This window comes from Procambarus clarkii, chromosome 79 (assembly GCF_040958095.1).
Source record: "Procambarus clarkii isolate CNS0578487 chromosome 79, FALCON_Pclarkii_2.0, whole genome shotgun sequence".
Lineage (NCBI taxonomy): Eukaryota > Metazoa > Arthropoda > Malacostraca > Decapoda > Cambaridae > Procambarus > Procambarus clarkii.
Window position 1 is genome coordinate 10,963,550 of NC_091228.1, and position 24,435 is coordinate 10,987,984.

Below are 24,435 nucleotides of genomic sequence, written 5' to 3' on the forward strand. Positions count from 1 at the left end.
CAGGACTCGTAATTCTGTGGCGGGCGTTCGATTCCCGCACGAGGCAGAAACAAATGGGCAAAGTTTCTTTCATCCTGAATGCCCCTGTTACCTAGCAGTAAATAGGTACCTGGGAGTTAGTCAGCTGTCACGGGCTGCTTCCTGGGGGTGGAGGCCTGGTCGAGGACCGGGTCGCGGGGACACTAAAAAGCCCAAAATAATCTCAAGATAACCTCAAGATAACCAAGATAAATGCATTACAAACCAAATTTTCGGATGTAACCCACATTCTTTCTCACAAGCAGCTGTATACAATGTTCTGAATAAGTGTCCAGAAGTTTGTGTTTTTATGTCTGGCAGAGCGCCTCACTTGGCGTTCATCATAAGACATCGTTGTTATCATCCTCCCCAGGAGCCAGGGACTCCCCAGGGACCTCCTAGGGGACTCTCCAGGGACCTCCTAGGGGACTTCCCAGGGATCTCCTAGGGGACTCCCCAGGGACCTGCTAGGGGACTCCCCAGGGACCTCCTAGGGGACTCCCCAGGGACCTCCTAGGGGACTCCCAGGGACCTCTCCAGGGACTCACCGGGACTCCCCTAGAGACTCACCAAGGGATGTCGAAGTTTCAGAATAATGCTCAATTACCTGATTTCTGGGAACTGTGGGGCAGGGTTCTGTGGAATCACTATCCCTACTCTGGACACCACGTCTGTGCTCATATGACTTACTGAGATTAGTTAGTTTTACTTCGAGAAAATTCTCGAAGAAAATATTCGAGGAATAATATTATTAGAGGGAAAATAATAATATTAGAGGGAAAACATTAATATTAAAATATTAGTTGGAACCAGACCCTCTGATATTTTACAAGTGTAAATTATTATGTATTTCTCCCGCCTGCGCTCTAAAGGTGCGTTCTTCAACCTCTTTATACCTGCGAACTGCCGACGGCCTGTTGACGGCCAAGACAGAAATAAAACGTCATTGCTATGAAATAATACTACTGTATATGTAGATAGTATTTTATATATTAAAATGTTATAAAATTAAAATTATTAGTGTGACATCTACTGCTGCTTCTTTGTCAGAACATTTGACACACACATGGCAGGAGCGTTGTATGTGGGAGACGAAGTGCTCCATTAACATTGTGACGTTCAGGAGAGGAGGGATTATACTCTTGAGTCAACACACCTGCGGTCATTTTTTTTTTGCCATAATATATCCTTATTTTTTTATATACCATGAATACTGAATGTGAAAATCAAACTATTGAAACTATTATGTGAAAATACACAGGTCGAAATTAGTAAAGTAGCGCTATAATACAGTCAGCAAAACACCGCCTGGAAGAAGAGTTACACCGCGTGTGTGGCCGCTGGTCTGGGGAGGTCCTCAACATGTTCCCTCCAGCCTTACATGGTCGTGTACTGAGCACTCAACTGTGGCTTGTTGTAGGTGGACACAACTGTGGCTTGTTGTAGGCGGACACAACTGTGGCTTGTTGTAGGCGGACACAACTGTGGCTTGTAGTAGGCGGACACAACTGTGGCTTGTTGTAGGCGGACACAACTGTGGCTTGTTGTAGGCGGACACAACTGTGGCTTGTTGTAGGCGGACACAACTGTGGCTTGTTGTAGGCAGGCACAACTGTGGCTTGTTGTAGGCGGCCACAATTGTACCTTGTTGTAGGCGGACACAACTGTGGCTTGTTGTAGGCGGACACAACTCTGGCTTGTTGTAGGCGGACACAACTGTGGCTTGTTGTAGGCGGACACAACTGTGGCTTGTTGAAGGCGGACACAACTGTGGCTTGTTGTAGGTGGACACAACTGTGGCTTGTTGTAGGTGGCCACAATTGTAGCTTGTTGTAGGCGGACACAACTGTGGCTTGTTGTGTCGTGATGCTGAACCCCGGTTCATTCCGAACACAGCGATTATACAACACATAACACCTTGCCTCAGCAACCGTTACTACCACCTATACTCCTACACACACCAGACCCTTGAGGCGTACCACTCGGTTTGTACTGGAACACAATGAATGAACATATGGAAGGTATTTAAAGGCCGTCGGGTTTTGTCATTTAATTACAAAGAATAGACTCTGACAAATAAATACATATTAACATACTCTATTAGGTCAATACGATTCCAATACCCATAGATCACTTGACCTCCGCGATCACCACCCACACTCGTAACTTCTGCCTAAGTCCCTAATACGGAATGATTACTACAACGCTCCTCACCCGGTTAGTGTTTCATTCAATACTCACATACTGCAGACTTAACTTGGTCACTAAGATCACATCAGGTTCTCGCATAGCTGTCTGCTACACTTCGTTGCTGCCGCAAACGGGGATCCAGAGGACTTGCCAGTTCAACTCCCACAATCAGACTGACTCCAGTCAGCCATCTATCTCAACCATTTCACCCGCCTCTCAAGGAAGGTATAATCCGATTAACCTTATCCCTAGAGCGGTAACCTTGATCCTAGAAGCCTGACGAAGAATAATTCCTCTTTCCAGGAATTATTAATTTGGCTAAACAGCTTCGGTCTTAATCCATTGACCTTTCTTAGATATGTGATCCATAGTCTGTCTACTTACATGTACTTCCAATCATAATTCGTTAAGTGTTGTAGTAATGATCCTCTAGCTAATAATTCCTACTAACTTGTGGATTACAACACCACTCCCCTCCTTAAACACGCATATGTCCCCATATGCATCATTGCAATGGTTCCATTAGTGCAAGGACCTGGAGGATGCACCCACCATATGTGTACAACTAAGAAATCATCCAATAAGTTCATTATACACACGATGAAATAAATTAAAATTTTCCCCGACATGACTCACAACACTTCTCCAACATATACATTTTATTCACATCATATCACAGGTTAAATAGTCTGTAATAATTTTTCCCATCTCCAGCAATGCACATATACCTAAACTGCTGACATATAATTACATACAAACATAAACATAAAATTACATTGACCAGAATGCTGGCACTTAAACAGAAATGACACTAGTCATTAATATATACACAACACATATATATCTAAGGTTCTTCATCCTTAGTAATAAGTTAATTATAATTTAACATCTTGCCCTGTACTGTTGACATAAGGCTTACAATGATCACACAATGTTTCACTGGCCTCCTCCACAATTGGCAGCATCACTTCTCTTGTCTTCGTGTCCCATGGTTGCTAGGTCATAGATCCTCCATGACCCAGACAAAACCCAGGCTGTCCAGCCTGGTGAATGTTGTCAATGTCCCATCGTTGCTCTGAGCTAACGTGATCCTGGCCTCCAGAGCAACGGAGATTCCTACCCCAGGGTCATGTTCCCTTGGGTCTGTGCTGACGTCTCGTTCCAGGGCACCAATCCCAGAACGCTGTAGATCCCTCACAGCTCTCTGGTCTAGGCCCATCCGCCCAGAGTGTGTCCACCTGTATTCACACCTTCCCGACCGCTGTACCTGCAAAATATTCCCTCGGAGCCCCCTGGCTCGATCCCATTATTACATAACCCCCTCGGCTCCTTACTCTCTCCCCGTATATAGCCTGAGCGCAGCTGCAAAACCATTGCAGCTGGCCCTTATCCCTGCTTTGATGTCAGGGGGCGAATTTCGCCTATAACGTCACGTTGGCTTCACTTCCTCCCCCTTTTTTTTCCTAGAATAACTGAGTGTAGCCTCATAGCTTCCCTTCTACTCTACCTGAAGCTCTGTGACATGATCCCGGGGGACCTTCTCAAGCCTAACACTCAGTAATGGTGCCGATGAGGTAATATACAGTATATACATACACATACATTATCACAATAAATACCTCACTAAAATAATTTCACACTTATGTCACTAAAACATCATACTGCCACTGGCTCGCCTCTAGCGAGATTCCTGTAACAACTTAATAAGAAATTAGTATATCTACTTCGCTCGTCCACTGCAACCACCAACACCTGAAATTTTGAAATTCTACATTATAATCTTATCCATAACACTTACCCACTCCGACACACCATCACCTCTGGTCAACCCAACCACTGATGACCTCATTATAACACCACGTCTCTCAACAACCAGGCTCTGCGTCCTGACGCACCTGACCTCATTACACCGATACTCACCGTACCCACCACCACCTGGCCTCCTGTGCCGCTATGCACTCCACAACACCACACTCCATACCAGGCGTCCAAACGCCACAACACTACACATGCTACTCTACACCACACTCTACACACTACCCCACACTCTACAAAACTACCATGCCCATGCACCACTCAACACCGCACTCAACACACTACCCCACACTCTACAAAACTACCATGCCCATGCACCACTCAACACCGCACTCAACACACTACCCCACACTCTACAAAACTACCATGCCCATGCACCACTCAACACCGCACTCTACACACTACCCCACATTCTACAAAAACTACCATGGCCATGCACTACTCTACAGTACATACTATGCTCCTTCTGTGTTCATGACCCCACGAGAGCGGGTCGGATAGCGATGTGTTACCGTCGCCTGTGGACCTTGTCCCCAGTCCTGAGAAGGCTGTTCTGTGTTATCTACCCTTGATTGCCAACTCCTCGTACCCCTACCTATGTTCTCAGCCGCTGGTGTGCTCTCCCCTGGCACACTCTCCGTAGGGTATGGCTCTTCACTTGCCTGACCGGTCAGTGTATAGACGCGGTCTGGGTGACAGGAGAACACATGCCCTGTGTTTAGCACCTTAACCTTAACTTCTGCATTCTTTTTGCTAATTACCCGACATGGCCCCACAAACTTGGGTGCCAACTTACCTTCTGCCTGAGCGTGCATCTGCTTCACGAATACCCTATCACCTTCATTGATCACCTTTGCTTGGACCTTGTTCCGCGCATTATAATATGCCTCTGCTACCTCTGTCGACTTTCTTAAATGTAGTTTCACCAAGTCAAATGCCTTGGTTGCTCGCCTACAGACAACACTTCTGAAGTCTAACGCATAGCATGGCGGTTGATTGCTTGTGAACGTCGTGAACGGAAGTCGGGGATCGAATCCATGCAACAAAAAATGCGGGGTTTCTCCCACCGACCTATTGAACGCCGTGTTGAGCGCCGACTCCACCATCGACAAACTCTGATCCCATGCAAGCACATCATCTGCAGCCAAATGCCGCAGAATACTGATTACTTCAGCATTGTGTCTTTCAACCAAACCATTCGCCGATGGTCGATATGCCAGCACTGGAGTATGTTTGAATTGATACACACTCGCGATGCTTTGAAATACTTGATTGATAAACTCTGACCCTTGGTCTGACACAACTTGGTGAGGAGCCCCAAACCTGGTTAACACACTTTCCACCATGGCCTGGGTCACATCCTCTGCCGACTTAGAACGGAGTGCACTCACCACAGTGAACCGTGTGAGTGCATCCACTGCTACAAATATGTACCTCGCCCCTGAATGAGCTTGTGGTAGCGGCCCAATGAGATCTATGTGTACTCTCTCGAAGGGAGTACTCGCCTCCGGCCACCTACGCAAAGGTGGCCGGAGGCCACCCAACCTATGTGCCTTGTACCTCAGACAACTGTCACAAGAGGCTACATAGACCTTGATATCTTTACCCATGGATGGCCAATAGAACCTTTGACGTGCCCTCTGCAACGTCTTGGACTCCCCTCCATGGCCTGCTGCTGGGATGTTATGACACAGATACATTGCAGTCCTCTGGAACTCCGGTGTCAAGACTGCCTGGTATACTGGTTCAGACCGTATACCCGAAACCCTACCAAGATGATACAACACCTCATCTTCAACCACAAACTCATCCACTGGTGCTGGAAGTGTCTTCCTCAACTCCGCACGCTGACCCCTCAAAAACTTCCTTACCTCCCCCCACAGGGGGTGACCTTCCTGACTTCGTATCAACTCCCTCACATTCCACGACACATCTTCCTCCCCCCTTTCACTCACCACTGCTACATTGTGACACCTTGACAATGCGTCAGCGACCACATTGCTTTTCCCTGGTACATGTTCAAAGTTTGTAATGTTAAACTCTGAGAGCGAGGTAACCCACCGTGCCAGTCGCTGACAAGGCTCCTTGGACTCGAACACATACTTAAGGGGTTTGTGATCGCTTCTGAGCCAAATTTCATGTCCAAGCAAGATGTACCGGTTCCGTTGTAATATGAATGTGATCGCTAGCGCTTCCCTCTCAATCGTACTATAGTTCCTCTCTGCAGGACATAGTACTCGTGAACAAAATGCAATGGGACGCTCCCGTCCTCGCTCATCCACCTGAGCTACCACACCACCTATCGCTGCGCCAGAAGCATCCGCATACACCAGAAACGGTTTGCTAAAATCTGGGTGCGCCAAGATACTGCGAGAGCTGACAGCAGCCCTCAGTACCTGGAACGCCTGCTGTTGTTCCTTCCCCCACACGAACTCTGCAAGTCCACTTATCTGATGTAATGGTCTTGCAATTTTTGAAAAATCTTTAATAAATCGTCGATAATAGCTAACCAACCCCAGGAAAGATTTGCACTCTTTCTTGTACTGTGGAACTGGGAACTCTTGAATATCCCTGGTTTTATCTGGCAATGGACTGATACCCATCCGGCCCACTGTATGACCCAGGAATGTTACCGATTCTCCAAAAAAACTGCATTTTCGAAATTCACTTTGAGGTTGTGTGACCTCAGCCTTAGCAAGAGTTTCCTCAAATTATGCATGTGCTCCTCTAATGACTTTTCCAGCACGATTACGTCATCGAGGTACAGCAACGCTGTGGGACCTATCAACCCCGATAATACACTCATCATTAGCCTACTGAACACACCAGGTGCTGACTTCAACCCGAAAGGAAGTCGTTTATATTGCCAGAGCTCGTTGCACGCACTAAACGCTGTGATTTCCCTCGACTCTTCCTCCAGCGGTATCTGGTGATACCCACTGAGTAGGTCTAATGTGGTAAAATATTGTGTACCCTTCAAGTGTGTCAATGTGTCCTGTATTTGGTAATGGGTATGCTTCGTCTTTCGTCAGCTTGTTTATTCTGCGGAAATCTACGCATAACCTCACTCCCCCATTCTTTTTCCTGACTACTACGAGAGGGCTGTGCCACGGTGAACTGGATGGTTCAATGATATCATGCTCCCTTAGCTGGCTTATCTCCTCTTTCACCTCCCTCTGGTGTGCCACTGGTATGCTATATGCTCTCGTATATACTGGATGTGTACCCTCTACGTCAATTCTATGTGCTCCTTGAGTAATGCACCCTGGGGGTTCCCCTCTCAACGCAAAAACATCCGGGAACTCCCTGACTAAGCCCCTTAAGGCTTCCTTAACCTCCCTTTCCATGGACATCCTATCCACTATTCCCATTAATTTATCCATTCTATCCTCGTCGCCCTCACTCTGTCTTACTGACATGGCTGCAATAATCTCCTCCACAGGGTGCCCCCACGCTACCTGTGCATGCTTACTCAAGGTGACTGGCCACCGAGAGGGATTAAAAACCCTCAACCGAATTACCCCTTCATTTATGTCTTCAATAGTCTCCATTATCACCAACCCTGCTGGATTATCCAATGGCTCAATTTGCACAACGTCTACTCCCTTGGCTTTACATGCCATTTTAATCACTAAGGATGCTTCTCCCGGAATGGTGACATCCTTGGGTACCGTGACTGCCCACTGTATATTCTGGTCCCCAGCCGAGTTACCACAGTTACCCCTCACTACTGCTACTCCTTCTCTACTCCTCACCTTGTTAACGTCTACCGCTTGACCCCCACATACCAATTTATTCCCCCTTGCGCTGAACGCTATGGTACATGAGTATTTTTTGAGGAAATCAATTCCCAGGATAATGTTGGTATGTTTCAGCCCTATATCCTGTATTACTACAAAACTATGTTTAAACCATCTATCTTCTAGCTGGAAATCCACAGTTGTCTCTCCCAACACCCGCAACGCATTATCCCCCACCGCCGTTAATCTCCTGTTGTTCGGTATCAGCCTGACGTCTGATCCTAACACGCTACGACTCATGATGGACACGGAAGCACCGGTGTCCACCAAGGCTGTATAGATAGTGCCCTTTAACCGTAAATGCACCTTTATGGGATGACCCGACCCGACGGTACACAACCACTGTCCGCCACCCCCTACTGTACACACTGGGTAATTAGGCGGAACAAAAAGCTTACACTGCCAGGCCAAGTGACTACCGTCACCACACAGCTTACACACTTTGGTCTGCTTAGGTCGTTCTGGCTCGTGTTTACCTGCAGTGTACCCCGTTCCCCGGGGATACCCTCTACCGGTACCCTGGTTCTGGTGGTACATTCCTGTTGCTCCCTGAGCAGGCGTGTATCGTGGTGGAGCAGGAGTGAACCTGCCTCCACGTGCCCCTTGATTATAGCCTCCTCGCTGCCCACGAGTACCCTGATGGGGTCCCCACGACACCCCACTCGTATTGTGTCCCTGGAACACCCTTGGCTCCCAGCCCTTATTATTGTTACGTCGAGGAGCACCTCGCCCCTTGCCCTTGGAATGTGTGACCCCCGCCGCGGGTCCATCCTCCACTGGCTGAGCTACTGGGGCCCAGAGCTGAACCTGTCTCTCTTGCGTGTCTGCAAGATTTGCCTGTTCCTTAGGGGACACTTCTTTGAAATGTCATCCTCTGTCAGTTTATGTGTCGGGCTATTCTCCGCCCAAAACACTGCATGTTTCACTGCTTCCTTAAAAGACTTAGCTTCCCTGCAGTGTAACGCACTTCCCGCGGTAATGCACCGAAAAAAACACTTCGTTGCATAGAAATCTCTTACTACCCCCGTGAACTGCGTTCCGTCCACTCAATCACATCACCCAAGAGTCTTATTCTATGGCCAAACGCCCTTAATTGTTCCCCTGGTTCTCGTTTAAGTGCAGCTAACTGAGCCTTTAGTTCTACTGCATCGTGCTGCACATCGTAATGATCTATCAGTTCCTGCTTAAACTCGCTATAACTATGTTATTTCTCTAATTTCCGCCGAGTTGAGCAGGGTCTTTGCTTCCCCTTTCACCTTGGAATATGACAATGCAATCTTTGCCTGATCCGACCATGACCCCACACTAGTCGCCTTCTCTAGAGCAAAGAAAAATGTTCTAATATCCGTCAGTAACTGACCTTTCGAATCCCGTTTGGCGCCCCAAAACGTGGGTATGTCTCCACTCGTCTCATGCGTGCTCAACACATTTTCCAACCACTGTGCAACCTGCCCAATTGTCTCTGACGCTGCCGCCTGCGCCGTAAGCAACGCCGCCGTGTTATCACCACTCTCACCCTGACCGACATTACTCGTGCCTGGCCACTGGCGCCCCTATTACTACCCGTACCCGTCATGGCTACTCGCCCCTTATGTGCTCGTGTATGAACCAGCTTGACGCTTTGCCGTACAGTAACCTTACTTGGCCTATTCCCTTAATCTCACTAGAATCACTTATAATTTTAAGCCACCATCAACAACGTCACTTATCAGTTCCCCACACTACTGTTTCCACCCCTTAGGGGACCTTCCCTGCCGCACAACGTGGCCACTCCACTTGGCCACACACCTTGACCCAACACCCCACTATGGCCACTCACTGGCCCACACACCTTCCCTTCCTCACTCCAATATCCACCGTCCTGAACACAACCCGACGTCTACCAATTCCCGAACATTCCCTCACCAACTAAACCAGTAACACACTTCCTTCATCTCTCAAAGTGTTCCAAACCTGTTTGCGCTGCCACCAAATATGTCGTGACGCTGAACCCCGGTTCATTCCGAACACAGCGATTATACAACACATAACACCTTGCCTCAGCAACCGTTACTACCACCTATACTCCTACACACACCAGACCCTTGAGGCGTACCACTCGGTTTGTACTGGAACACAATGAATGAACATATGGAAGGTATTTAAAGGCCGTCGGGTTTTGTCATTTAATTACAAAGAATAGACTCTGACAAATAAATACATATTAACATACTCTATTAGGTCAATACGATTCCATACCCATTGACCACTTGACCTCCACAATCACCACCCACACTCGTACTTCTGCCTAAGTCCCTAATAAGGAATGATTACTACAACGCTCCAACACCCGGTTAGTCTTTCATTCAATACTCACATATTGCAGACTTAACTTGGTCACTAAGATCACATCAGGTTCTCGCATAGCTGTCTGCTACACTTCGTTGCTGCCGCAAACGGGGATCCAGAGGACTTGCCAGTTCAAACTCCCACAATCAGACTGACTCCAGTCAGCCATCTATCTCAACCATTTCACCCCGCCTCTCAAGGAAGGTATAATCCGATTAACCTTATCCCTAGAGCGGTAACCTTGATCCTAGAAGCCTGATGAAGAATAATTCCTCTTTCCAGGAATTATTAATTTGGCTAAACAGCTTCGGTCTTAATCCATTGACCTTTCTTAGATATGTGATCCATAGTCTGTCTACTTACATGTACTTCCAATCATCATTCGTTATGTGTTGTAGTAATTATCCTCTAGCTAATAATTCCTAATAACTTGTGGATTACAACAGTTGTAGGTGGACACAACTGTGGCTTGTTGTAGGCGGAACACAACTGTGGCTTGTTGTAGGCGGACACAACTGTAGCTTGTTGTAGGCGGACACAACTGTGGCTTGTTGTAGGCGGACACAACTGTGGCTTGTTGTAGGCGGACACAACTGTAGCTTGTTGTAGGCGGACACAACTGTGGCTTGTTGTAGGCGGACACAACTGTGGCTTGTTGAGGCGGACACAACTGTGGCTTGTTGTAGGCGGACACAACTGTGACTTGTTGTAGGCGGACACAACTGTAGCTTGTTGTAGGCGGACACAACTGTGACTTGTTGTAGGCGGACACAACTGTGGCTTGTTGTAGGCGGACACAATTGTGGTTGTTGTAGGCAGACACAATTGTGGCTTGTTGTAGGAGAAAGGCCCTGGACTTTTATTGCAATAAATTAATAATAAATATACACTATACATGTGGGATATTTGGGCTTGATTCTGATTAATTATAATTAAACTAGTAAATTAAATTACGAAGGACCACCCGCTTTTAAAGTAAAGAGGGAAACTGAGAATTTCAGATCATTAGATAAAATTCTAGAGAGAACCAGTGACTATGGATATAACTAGAAAGCATGATCATAAGAATAATTAATGGGCTGTATTATTAAAAAAAACAAACCTCAAACACCTACATTGGGGGGTTATTACTGGAGGTAAGTACGTCCAGGAATCAGTGTGGTTCGTTCACTAATTCAATTAATAATAATCTAATCCTATAAATAATAATGAATATAATATCATTCACATAAAGAAGAACATGAATATGAGCATAGTAATGAGTTACAGTAAATCACACATTAATATCAAAACATTCTGAATAAATCAAATTGCGAGTAAATGGATAAAAAGAAATAAGCCTTAGCTTGTAGCAGATTCCTTTAGATAACCATGGAAGTCCTCTTAATCTCCAAGTCTGGTACACTGACGAGTGGTACGGTTCAACATGGAGAAGACAGCATGAGGAATTCTTCTCTCGAGCTGCAAGATAAATAACTACCAGTAGCAATTGATTTAACTACTCAATTCATATTCAAAATTATTAATATCTACAGATGGAATTCTAATCACCTGTTATTAGGTGTTATCCCGCTGCTTGACGAACAATCACCCCGCTATTATTAGACCTGTAAATGATGCATCAAATAAAGGGTACTTAGCTGTGGGCACTGTATAAGTATTAAGATTGCTGTAATTTCGCATCCCAGGCTCCGGTGAACCTATCCTGGATTGTGATGCGTTTCAAGCTGGCTGATCACGTGTCGTCAGGAACCAAGTCTAGGGGTCCCTCATTTAACACCAGCACTAGTTGAAAATATTATCTGCAAGGTCGTTCACGCCTCACAGTGGCGGCTTTCATCTGAGGATGGATAACACCTGCCCGATTTGCTGGGCAATGGCGTCTTTTGTGAGTACGGTAAGCACAGTTCTGCCTCCTTTCGGCTCTGCACGTGTCCGCGTACGTACTGAAGGGGATGGCGTCCCTCCAACCCACGCCGAGTCGACGTTCATAACACAAATTATTGTCACGAACATTAATATTTCTCGCATTCGCGCTTGAAACTTTAAAGACTGGACGGGTTTATTATTTAGAGGAACGAAATATTATTATTTACCGATTTAAGAATAGTAAATATATAAGGGAGAAGAATTAATGTCTCCCCATGGCATTCATTGATGACGTTAACACTATCGCGAGGTAGACGCTATGATTCTAACGCTCTATTCGGCTTTTAGTTAAAGAACAATTCGTCTGCAATCAGTTGTCATACAGAATGCTTTAATTATGAAGAATCGTATTTAATTCTCACACAAATTGGATATAATGTGTTTTACTGTAAAGAAATCTGACGCAATACTGGCGTCAGGTGACGTGAGAATTCTAGCCTAATGCACAGATGAATTATTAGTACATGAGAATTCTACGAGTTGTTAATTTTACTTACTACAATATTAAGTATGGTTAGTAATAAGTAATGAGAATACAACAATGCTGTATTCGATGTTGGAAATATCCAACATAACTCCGGGGGGAGGATCCTAGGGTCGCAGTGTACTGTGTTGTACTGACCTATCCCGAAGTGATATTAAGATTAATACATTAGTATATTGGTATGTTAGTATGTTAGTACACACATAACGAACGTCCCGGATTTATCAAGGACTTACAAGAATTTAAGTCTTGCTATTTACATGTCAATTGAAACATGTTGTTTGTAGCCTACACAAAGTTTATAAAATTTAACTCTCCCAATTTAAACTAACAGAATCTACAGTGATGCGATATCTTGGGTCACAGTGACGTGTAATGTTTCGTTACGTGATATCACATCGTAGTATCATCACAGTTTTCTTAGTGGGAAGTGAAGGAAATTCTTCTTCTTCAGAGTTATAATAGGCTCGCAAATTCCGCATACATTGTTGAGCTGTAGCTCTAGTAGGGCGGTTGCTTGGAGGAACAAATTCATTGTCCTCTGAAATTACTTGAGAAACTGGATCTGGCTGATATTCCTGTTCAGTCAATTCAAGGGGAACCAGCTTCTCTAAAGTTTTTAGAGTAGTGTTGCCCCTGCATAAGACTTTAACCACTCTTAGGACACCTTGTCGATCTGGGTGAATGGTCACAATTTTTCCTATAGGCCACTCGGACCTTGGTCCATCACTGTCGACTAGTACAAGGTCTCCAGGTTTTAATTGTACCTTATTGTAAGGACTCGAAGCTCCGTAGTGGTACTCTCGTAGAGCTGTGAGGTATTCTCGAGTCCACACCTCATTCCACCTGTTAATAACTCTAGAAAGATGCTGGTAGCTTTCCACCAAGTCTCCTCTGGTCACATGGGATGGGTCTACAGGGTCCTCTTCGGCTAAGGGGATTAGAGGACTCAGTAGACCTCCATGGATCAAGTGAGAGGGGCTCAGTGGTTCTCTCTGGGTGTAATCATCAGACAGGTAGGTGATCGGGCGGTTATTGACTCGCGCCTCGATTTCCACAACTATAGTTTGGAGTTCTGAGTAACTGACCCTTTGTCGGTGTAACGTTTTCCTTAGACATCTTTTGACTGTGCCTACCATTCGCTCATAGAACCCACCTTGCCAAAGGGCTCTTGGTGCTATGAATTTCCAGTGACATTGTCTTCTTTGTAAGACTGATTACACTTCAGGGTGGTTCCAGACTTCTTGCAAACAACTTTCTCCTGCCACAAAATTAGATCCGTTGTCTGATATCATTAATCTAGGACATGATCGACGGGCAGCAAATCTGCGGAAAGCTTGAATGAAAGCTTCAGCACTCGTGTCTGGGGTGACCTCTAAGTGCACGCCACTGGTTGTAGCACAGGTAAAGAGACAAATGTACGCCTTCACTGGTATATTATCTGGGTTACCAGTGAGGAGTAAGGCTCCTGTATAATCTACTCCAGTGGTTTCGAATGGACGAAGATGAACTACTCGCTCTTCTGGGAGTGGGGGAGGTCCAGGGTAAGGACAGACTCTAGCATCGTATCTCTTACAGACTACACAAGATTTAATAATGGTCTTAACAGTCTGACGACCTTGAGGAAGCCAGTACTTTTGTCTAAGATCGGTGAGAGTATCTAAAACTCCACCATGTAGGGTACCATATTGATGGTGATGTAAGACAAAAAGTTTAGTTATGATGTGGTGACGAGGTAAAAGGATTGGGTTCTTAGTGTCTAAGTCAATCTTTGCATGTAGCAAACGTCCTCCACATCGTAGTATGTTATGAGTGTTGACATCGTACCAGATGCCCAGAGACTTAGTGAGTTTATCCGGAAGATTCTCAAATTCGCTTCCGTAAGTCTCTTGTTGCGCCCGCTTAATCCAATAGTGAACAGGATTGGGAAATTTGTGTCGAATTCCTATTTTAGAGAGGAAATCAAACACGTGTGCAGTCACTTAACAATTTGCTTAAGTTGGAATAATGATGAGGATTAATGGCTAATGTTCGCTGAGGCTCTGGGTCCTTCATAGGAGTGGCGATACTGGTCACTATGACTTGTGGCTTTTGTTTGGGCCACTGACCACCAGCAAGCCATGAAGGTCCATTGAACCACAGCGAAGATTTGACAAGTTGTTTTAATGTCAATCCTCTTGACAGATAATCGGCAGGATAGTCCTTAGTAGGGACATGTCTAAACTTATAACCTGCGGATAAATCATGAATCTCCCTGACGCGATTACTGATGTAAGGAGTTTTGTTGTTATTGTTTCTTACCCATTGTAAGACTGCCTCGTTGTCTGACCACACTACAATCTCACCAAAGTGGATATTACTGAGTGTCTTTGCCAGGCAATGGGCCAACCTTACTCCCACTAGCAATGCAGTCAACTCCATCTGATGTAAGGATCTCTTCATGATGGGAGCAACTCTTGCTTTTGATGTGAGTAAAATTGATTGAGCACGGTTAACTAAATAGGCTACTGCGCCATATGCTTTGCCAGAGGCATCGCAAAAAACGTGCAAATTGGTGGGTAAGTTTGGTCCTGAAGCATTACGTGGAAATTTCAAAACACCTAACTGATTAAAATCCGTTGAGAGTATTTGCCATTTGGCTTGTAACTCACTTGGTAATGGATCGTCCCATCCCATATGTTGTTGCCAGCACTCCTGCATTAGGAGTTTGCCCCTTATTAATATAGGACTAAGTAGGCCTAAAGGGTCAAATGGTTGACTGACAAATGAGAGCAGTGTTCTCATAGTAAGGGTTGAGTTATCAGTTTGCACTGACTTGACATTCATCTCGTCAGTGTTGGTGTTCCATTCCACGCCTAGAACCTTTAATTTACTGGGTACCTGATAATCGGGAAATTCTTTCTCGATTAACTGGTTAAGCAGTTTATTATTTGAGGCCCATGACTGTAGAGGCATATTGGCTCCTAACAGTTCACGGTTAGCGTCATGGTAGATTTCTACCAGATCAGCTTGATCATTAGTTGTCCCCTGGAAGTTGTCGACATACAAGTTGTCGCTAATGGTTGCCTTATAAGGGCTGTCTGATTTCCTCAAATGCGTGTCTAATGTTGCTTGCAAAAGAAACGGTGAGGACGTAGCACCAAATAATACAGAGGCGAACCGATAGGTGATTATATCACTGTTAGGATCCAGTGGATCCTTGTACCAGAGGAATTTTGTGTAGTCACGATCTTCCTCCTGCAATCCTACTCGGAGAAAGGCTTTGCTGATGTCAGCAGTATAGGCAAAAATGCCTGTGCGAAATCGTAACAACACGTCATGTAGCCTTTGTGTTAGGCTAGGTCCCATTTGGAGACATTCATTTAGAGACACACTATTAGGCTTTACTTTAGCACTGCAATTAAAGACAATACGAATAGGTGTTGTCAGTGAGTCTTTCACCACAGCATGGTGAGGTAAATAATGACCTGTTTTCCGGTCATCGTGTTCAACAACTTCAATGAACTTGTTGTTAAGTTGTTGTTGGATAAGTTGGTGATACATGGTTAGTTTGTCTGGCTGCTTCTGCAGTCGTGTTAATTGAGACCGCAATTGTGAGGCTGCCATAAAATAATTTACTGGAAGTTGTGGATGATCTAACTTCCATGGAAGTCTTACCCAGTATTGTTTATTTGAGTAGACAACGGTATCCAGATATTGCTGGTAAGTCCATGTATCATCAGGACTTGGTTGCTCTGGGATGATGCCTAACGTATCTAAATCCCACAAACGATGTATTGGTGGGTCAGACTCAATGTCCTCGGCTATTTCCCTGAAGCGTAGGGGTGACTGCTCTAAGCCTAGTCACGCCACAATTACATTATTGGTTTGTTGGTTTGTGGGCGCTGGACCTTGCCTGAAAAGCACGGGTCCTGTGAGCAATTTGCCACCTGCGGACGACAACAAATTCATACCATGTTGCCTAGTGCATCCAGTGATAAACTTGTAATAATGATCCGCGCCTATTAATATTCCAATATCCGTGAGACAATCGGAATTTATTTTATAATCCGCTAGCCTCATGCGGTTTCGTTTAAGGTGTCTCGCTGTGCGAGCTAATCCTGTGACCTGCAGGTCCGTAGGAATCTTATCCACTACCACCGCATGGATTGGGCTAGCAGAGGATCCTAGTCTAACTAGTAATTTAACTACCTTGTAGTCACGAGGTCCACTATTTGATAGGAAACCAGAAATGTTTAACTTCACACTTTTGGTAGGTTTTAAATTTAAATCATCTACCAACTGTTGTGTGATGAAGGTTTTTTGGGAACCTTGGTCGAAAAGACCTCTACTGTTAATTCTAGATCTTCGGTTTATTAATTTAAGCTGAGCGGTAGGCAAGGTAGTACTATTGCCTGACTCAGTAGCAAGTACATTCACTTCGTGATGTACTTTACAATATTGCACTGCAGTAGAATTAGTAAAATTCTCTCCAGTGGTCATAGTTGGTGTAGGAGATTTCCTACATAAGGCGTAGTGGTGTACACCCTGGTTACAACGGTTGCAAGTACGTAGTGGTACCGCACATTTCTTGGGATCATGAGAACCCATACATTTAGTGCATTTGTGCAATTCCTGTAACCTTTTAACTCTAACATTATACGTGGGATAAGCAGAGCATTGGTAAGTGCTGTGTTCCTGATTGCAGAACAGACACTTTCTTTGATTAATAGACTTAGTCTCTTTAGTAGACAAGTCATGAATTATCTCTGAAGGAGATACTGAATATGTACCTACTTTTCCACTTCTTTTCCTGGTGGATGGAGTAGGTTTGGATTTATATTTATTAGACTTACTTGGAGTCTGTTTAGGTTTGACTGAAATATCAGTATTAATTGGTTTGGACTCAGGTTTAATTTTGTCATGAGTCTTTAACCTATTAACTGTGATCCTCAACCCCTCGAAAATCTGATCGAGAGTAAGAAACTCAGTATTATAATGTGAGCAGAGCTCTGTCAAGACGTTTCGAGGTAATTTCCTCTGCAACAATAGCTTGATAGACCATTCAGAGCTAGGTATATTAACCTTGGTACCTAAGGCCTTCACTAGAGACTCTACTTCTAGTCTGAAGCTTTGAAGTGACTCTGGTCTACTGTTTGGTGCATTCAGATCTAGCAATTGATAATAAAGGGTGGCTATACTTAACTCTTTGTTGCAATAGTTCAACTTCAGAAGTTTCATAGCTTCCTCATAATTACTCTCATTAAGATTAAGGTTATGTATGACCTTTTTAGCCTCTCCTGTGAGAAGACTGAGTAGGTATGAAAATTTAGAAACTTTGTCTAGAGACTGTTTCTTATGGATGTGAACTTCAAAGGAAGTCCAAAAATTGTCCCAATTTTCTGTATCTAATCCTGAAAAGGTGGGTAAGTCTAGAGTAGGTAAACGAACCTCAGGTAAGTGATTATTGAAGTGAGACCCAGTGTTGCTGGCATTGGATCCAGACTGTTTGGCTAATTTATCATGAGTCTCCTCTTCATGTTAGGAGATGTCGGTTACTATTTGACTTACTTCATCAGGATCAATTTCTACAGTATTTAGCAGAGCAAGATAAGATTGATCTGCAGTTCTGACTTGATCAAATTTCAGATCAGCCAATCTAACTGTTGACTCTAAGTGATAAGAGTCAATGGGATTATCTTTAGTTAAGTCATCAGCCTTATTAATTAATCTGGTCAAGTGACCTTTAAGGCCAATGTAGGTTCTCCTCAATTGTTCAGGAGTAGCCATGTTGGGCTTAGGTTCAAACTTCACAGTGTTAGTATATGTATTACTAATGAAGCTTGGATACTTGTTCATTAGTGAACAGGTAACATTAATTGTAGTCTAATTTAAGGTGACTACTTTATGTTTTACCTCACTTGAGGTTGAATGTACCTACCTACCTAACAACAAATAGCTAGATATTTTGTGTACTGTCTGAACTCCACCATTAGTTCTCGTCCGGTTAGCTCATCCTTATCACCATCAGAGTTAACGGAGATAATCCAGCAATACGCAAAATAGATACACAAAATAATGCATACAAGAGAAATATTATGGAGACACTCCAATCAGAGTTATCTCAAAATTTATCCCACCCAATAGAGGGTCAGCACAGATAATGTAATATATACAACACTGACTAGTTTTAGGTCTAGTCGTAATAATTCCTAACTAAGAACTATAAAATTATTTAGTCTGGGCTTGTACCAAATTCAGCACAATCTCAGCCTAAATTCTACCTAATAACATGGGTAAAGATTATTGTGGTGCAATAAGGTAAATATAGTTGTGCTGTATTTTTGGGTTTTTTGTTTTATAAGAGTGCTCTTGCACACACGTGAACAATTATGTACAGTTAAGTTTGGCTTGCCAGCCACAGCCTTTTGTGATGGTTGATGGTGTTAATTAACTTGTCAACCTCATGCAACCTAGATTCCCCTGACAAATGTACACCGTCTCTGGTCAGGTTCTGTCTGTAAGGTCTGGCTGTAAATTGGATATATGTGGCATCCAATCTCACTCGTTTTTTCAGCCTGAAATTTATGTACTTAGCAGCTCTCAGGTAGTATTCCGGAGTTACTCCCCAACGATTATCTTGACTTGGTTGGCGAGGTTCCACTAATGTGAATACTACTGATTCACTGATGAACTTGAAAGAAGAAATTATGTTTTTGAGGTGTTTGATCACCTCGGCTGGATGACGAGTGGGGTGGATGTCATTGCCACCTAAGTATATAATGGTTAGATGGTGAGGCCACTCTAATGCAGGTGTTAGGGTGGTGTTGTTGTAAAAGTTATGAGCTGTTGCTCCTGGTGACCTAAAGATTCTCACCTCGGTGTGAGGTATAGGTCTAAGTGTTGTGGGTAATTGGCTATGACCCACTAAAGCCACTTTATACATGAGGTAAAAGTAGCAATATGTTAGTGTGATCTAGGCTAACTAATGTGTTACAATGTTAGTTGACACAATTAATTAAATAGTTAGTCTAGCTTCTATCACACAAGGATTAGTTATTAATGGTTAATATTTTAATTATAAATTTAATGCTTATCCGGTTCGAAGGACCATAATGTGGAATATTTGGGCTTGATTCTGATTAATTAATAATTAAACTAGTAAATTAAATTACGAAGGACCACCCGCTTTTAAAGTAAAGAGGGAAACTGAGAATTTCAGATCATTAGATAAAATTCTAGAGAGAACTAGTGACTATGGATATAACTAGAAAGCATGACCATAAGAATAATTAATGGGCTGTATTATTAAAAAAAAAAAAACCTCAAACACCTTCATTGGGGGGTTATTACTGGAGGTAAGTACGTCCAGGAATCAGTGTGGTTCGTTCACTAATTCAATTAATAATAATCTAATCCTATAAATAATGCTGAATATAATATCATTCACATAAAGAAGAACATGAATATGAGCATAGTAATGAGTTACAGTAAATCACACATTAATATCAAAACATTCTGAATAAATCAAATTGCGAGTAAATGGATAAAAAGAAATAAGCCTTAGCTTGTAGCAGATTCCTTTAGATAACCATGGAAGTCCTCTTAATCTCCAAGTCTGGTACACTGACGAGTGGTACGGTTCAACATGGAGAAGACAGCATGAGGAATTCTTCTCTCGAGCTGCAAGATAAATAACTACCAGTAGCAATTGATTTAACTACTCAATTCATATTCAAAATTATTAATATCTACAGATGGAATTCTAATCACCTGTTATTAGGTGTTATCCCGCTGCTTGACGAACAATCACCCCGCTATTATTAGACCTGTAAATGATGCATCAAATAAAGGGTACTTAGCTGTGGGCACTGTATAAGTATTAAGATTGCCGTAATTTCGCATCCCAGGCTCCGGTGAACCTATCCTGGATTGTGATGCGTTTCAAGCTGGCTGATCACGTGTCGTCAGGAACCAAGTCTAGGGGTCCCTCATTTAACACCAGCACTAGTTGAAAATATTATCTGCAAGGTCGTTCACGCCTCACAGTGGCGGCTTTCATCTGAGGATGGATAACACCTGCCCGATTTGCTGGGCAATGGCGTCTTTTGTGAGTACGGTAAGCACAGTTCTGCCTCCTTTCGGCTCTGCACGTGTCCGCGTACGTACTGAAGGGGATGGCGTCCCTCCAACCCACGCCGAGTCGACGTTCATAACACAAATTATTGTCACGAACATTAATATTTCTCGCATTCGCGCTTGAAACTTTAAAGACTGGACGGGTTTATTATTTAGAGGAACGAAATATTATTATTTACCGATTTAAGAATAGTAAATATATAAGGGAGAAGAATTAATGTCTCCCCATGGCATTCATTGATGACGTTAAGACTATCGCGAGGTAGACGCTATGATTCTAACGCTCTATTCGGCTTTTAGTTAAAGAACAATTCGTCTGCAATCAGTTGTCATACAGAATGCTTTAATTATGAAGAATCGTATTTAATTCTCACACAAATTGGATATAATGTGTTTTACTGTAAAGAAATCTGACGCAATACTGGCGTCAGGTGACGTGAGAATTCTAGCCTAATGCACAGATGAATTATTAGTACATGAGAATTCTACGAGTTGTTAATTTTACTTACTACAATATTAAGTATGGTTAGTAATAAGTAATGAGAATACAACAATGCTGTATTCGATGTTGGAAATATCCAACAATACATGGCATACTAAATTATATACAACATACTGTGTATACAGGGTATACATATATTAGCCATACCGAATACATGCCTTTTAGTGTATAAATGTGCTACAAGATAAAACTAAATGCATTAACTAAAGAAATTAGATATACATATGCAGAAATATATATCTGCTAATGAGTAAAATTATCATTGATTCGTGAATTTTTTCTCATTTGCTTCAAAATCAATATAGTTGCAACAGTACGTACCACAATGAGTCCGCCAGACTCAACAGATGTGTAAAGTTTGATAATAATCAGCCCATATCTGCCTCTCCTATTAGTGGTGAAAAGTTTTAACCTTATTTATTGAAAAGTGAGTTTTTGCAACTTCGAAACGAATAATCAGTTACAATTTAAATGTTTCAAAATTTTAAGTCAACATTTTTTTGTTCACGTGTCGTTTTTAAAGATGCAATTTTATTTTATTTGTAATTAATTTTTAAGGCTACACTGCTAAAATTTTGTCCCACGTCTTAGAATTGTGTATTTACTTACATAAAATGTGAAAAATACTGACATTTTAATTTCATGTTCAGAAGAAAAGTCTGGAAAGGACCCCGAGTGTGAACAGCTTGCGGGCCGAGCTCAACACCAATACTGCTATCAATGTATGACAACTAAATACCTAATTCAATATACTGGGATGGTGGGTGCTAGTTAATCATCTTCCCGTCCCAAATATGACCAGCTATTGGGTCTGTAACACTGTTGGTAGAATGTGTAACGTGGAATGATGGCATTAACCTTATTTTGTCCCCTCCATTAAAATATCTAAAACAATAATATGTTCCAGGTTTGGTATGCCATATGAAGAGGGGCATTAAGACTGATAATGTTTTGCAGGTGTTGGTGTGGTATACCCGTCAAGATGGGGAGGTTGTGGCGGACTCGAGGGAGCTGGAGGTGGACAAGTGCCTCAGTAACACCGTAAACGTCACTTGGTCAGCCTCTCGCGTACAACCTGGGGAACAAGCCTCTCTGTCCCTCTCCTCAGAGCCAGACTCTGTGTGTAGCCTGGGTAAGTAAAGCACGCCAAGGCTGACAGACCTGCTTGAGGGAAACATGTTCTGAGAAAATCTGATGCTCATTCAAGCAGGACAAGCAAATTTTGTTGTTATTCTAGTACAGTAAGAAAATTGTATTCTTATTTTACCATACTATATATTTATATGCATATGCCAGCCCAGACACTAACATTAAGCTGTATTATTTCCTAAACCCAGGAGTGGTAGACAGAAGCACAGAGCTGCTGGCAGTAAACCCTGACCCCATTTCCCTGGAAGCAGTGTTCAACTTTGCTGGAAGTTTTGATGTGGGACGATGGCCCGGCTCTCAGATCGACGACTATAAACACTGTGAAAAAAAGAGGAGAAAAAGGATAGCGGGTGCGAAACCTGAAAGCTTAAATATAGGTTGGTTCAAATTTGTTATGGTTCAGTATAACAGTGTTGCCATGTTATGGTTCAGTATAACAGTGTTACCATGTTATGGTTCAGTATAACATTGTTGACATGTTATGGTTCAGTATAACAGTGTTGCCATGTTATGGTTCAGTATAACAGTGTTACCATGTTATGGTTCAGTATAACAGTGTTGCCATGTTATAGTTCAGTACAACAGTGTTACCATGTTATGGTTCAGTATAACAGTGTTGCCATGTTATAGTTCAGTATAACAGTGTTGACATGTTATGGTTCAGTATAACTGTGTTGACATGTTATGGTTCAGTATAACAGTGTTGCCATGTTATGGTTCAGTATAACAGTGTTACCATGTTATAGTTCAGTATAACAGTGTTGACATGTTATAGTTCAGTATAACAGTGTTACCATGTTATGGTTCAGTATAACAGTGTTGACATGTTATGGTTCAGTATAACAGTGTTGCCATGTTATAGTTCAGTATAACAGTGTTGCCATGTTATGGTTCAGTATAACAGTGTTACCATGTTATGGTTCAGTATAACAGTGTTGCCATGTTATAGTTCAGTATAACAGTGTTACCATGTTATGGTTCAGTATAACAGTGTTGCCATGGAGAAAGAAAGAAAGAAAGAAGGACCCTTGACAAGCCGTCGGCTTTCTGGCCCCATCAAGACCACTTGAGATAGAAGCCCTCGGATAAATTTAAGTAAATTTACTTCCTTTTAAAGTATACTAACAGACTAGTCTCAATATTTTTTTACATTTAGCGGAATCATTTTATAATAATTTTATAAACCAAATAATCATTTATTATTTTCTTTTCTTAAAGAAGCTTTCTCAAATTAAGAAATTTGAGTAATTTCAAATTTTCTCAAATTAACACCATTGAACGAGAATTTCTTCAGGTATCTTACAATAATGTTGCAATAATTAAATGTGTATTGTCTAACAAGAAGCTGATCCTTTGGAGGAGGTTGGTCGTAAGGTTAGTGCCGGTAATGCACCCTTTGTGTTACTAGAGGCGGTACCCAGCAGCACCCGGGTGGACCCCGTGCCTAGACCAGTAGCACTCCCTCACAGGTCTCCCACCACAACCCCCAAACACTCCAAAAATCACCAATCACCGTCCAAAGTTGTGCGAGATTAACCTCAAGTCTATGGCTTCCATCCTTGGATAGACAAATACTTTCTCTTTCATATTTAGCTAGGGGAACCCCTGGTCTCTGTTCAGCCCATCCTTCTAAAGTGAAAGTTCTTATGAACAAATCCACAAGGGCCGTGATGAGGATTCGAACTTTCGACTGGGATGATCCCAGACGCCGCCTTAGTCGACTAGGCCACGACACGGTCAAAAGAATTGCAACCGGGAATTCCATTGAATTCACACGGATCCTGCAGCCTCTCAGAGACGCAAATCAGGGTTTTACACAATTCCCCATGCAGTGATTGATGGATATATATTATTAATAGGAACATTATCACCACAGACAAAAATCAGAAGACACAGTTTTCAATTTACTACAAAAACAAGAAGACGGCAAACCAACTTATGAACAAGTCTCCAGGCACCAAACAGAACGCCTTAAAAGAGACCAACGTCGTCTATGCCACCACTTGAGGCCCACTTGGGAACTGCCAGCCCCAAAGATCTCAGTATATAGGCAAGACAGCAACGTCTCTCTAGGTGATTAACAATGCACAAACAACAGGGCT

At 43.1% G+C, this 24,435-nt stretch overlaps 1 protein-coding gene across 1 annotated transcript in view; it reads left to right on the forward strand.

The window, feature by feature from the left end:
* The window catches only part of LOC123748322 (alpha-2-macroglobulin-like), a 289,251-nt gene that overhangs the window by 141,230 nt on the left and 123,586 nt on the right, over positions 1 to 24,435 (forward strand). The window contains exons 7-9 of the mRNA XM_069314664.1: positions 21,835 to 21,906; positions 22,142 to 22,316; positions 22,522 to 22,710. Of these exons, the coding sequence (XP_069170765.1) occupies positions 21,835 to 21,906; positions 22,142 to 22,316; positions 22,522 to 22,710 (436 nt within the window). The remainder of the gene's footprint in view (positions 1 to 21,834; positions 21,907 to 22,141; positions 22,317 to 22,521; positions 22,711 to 24,435) is intronic.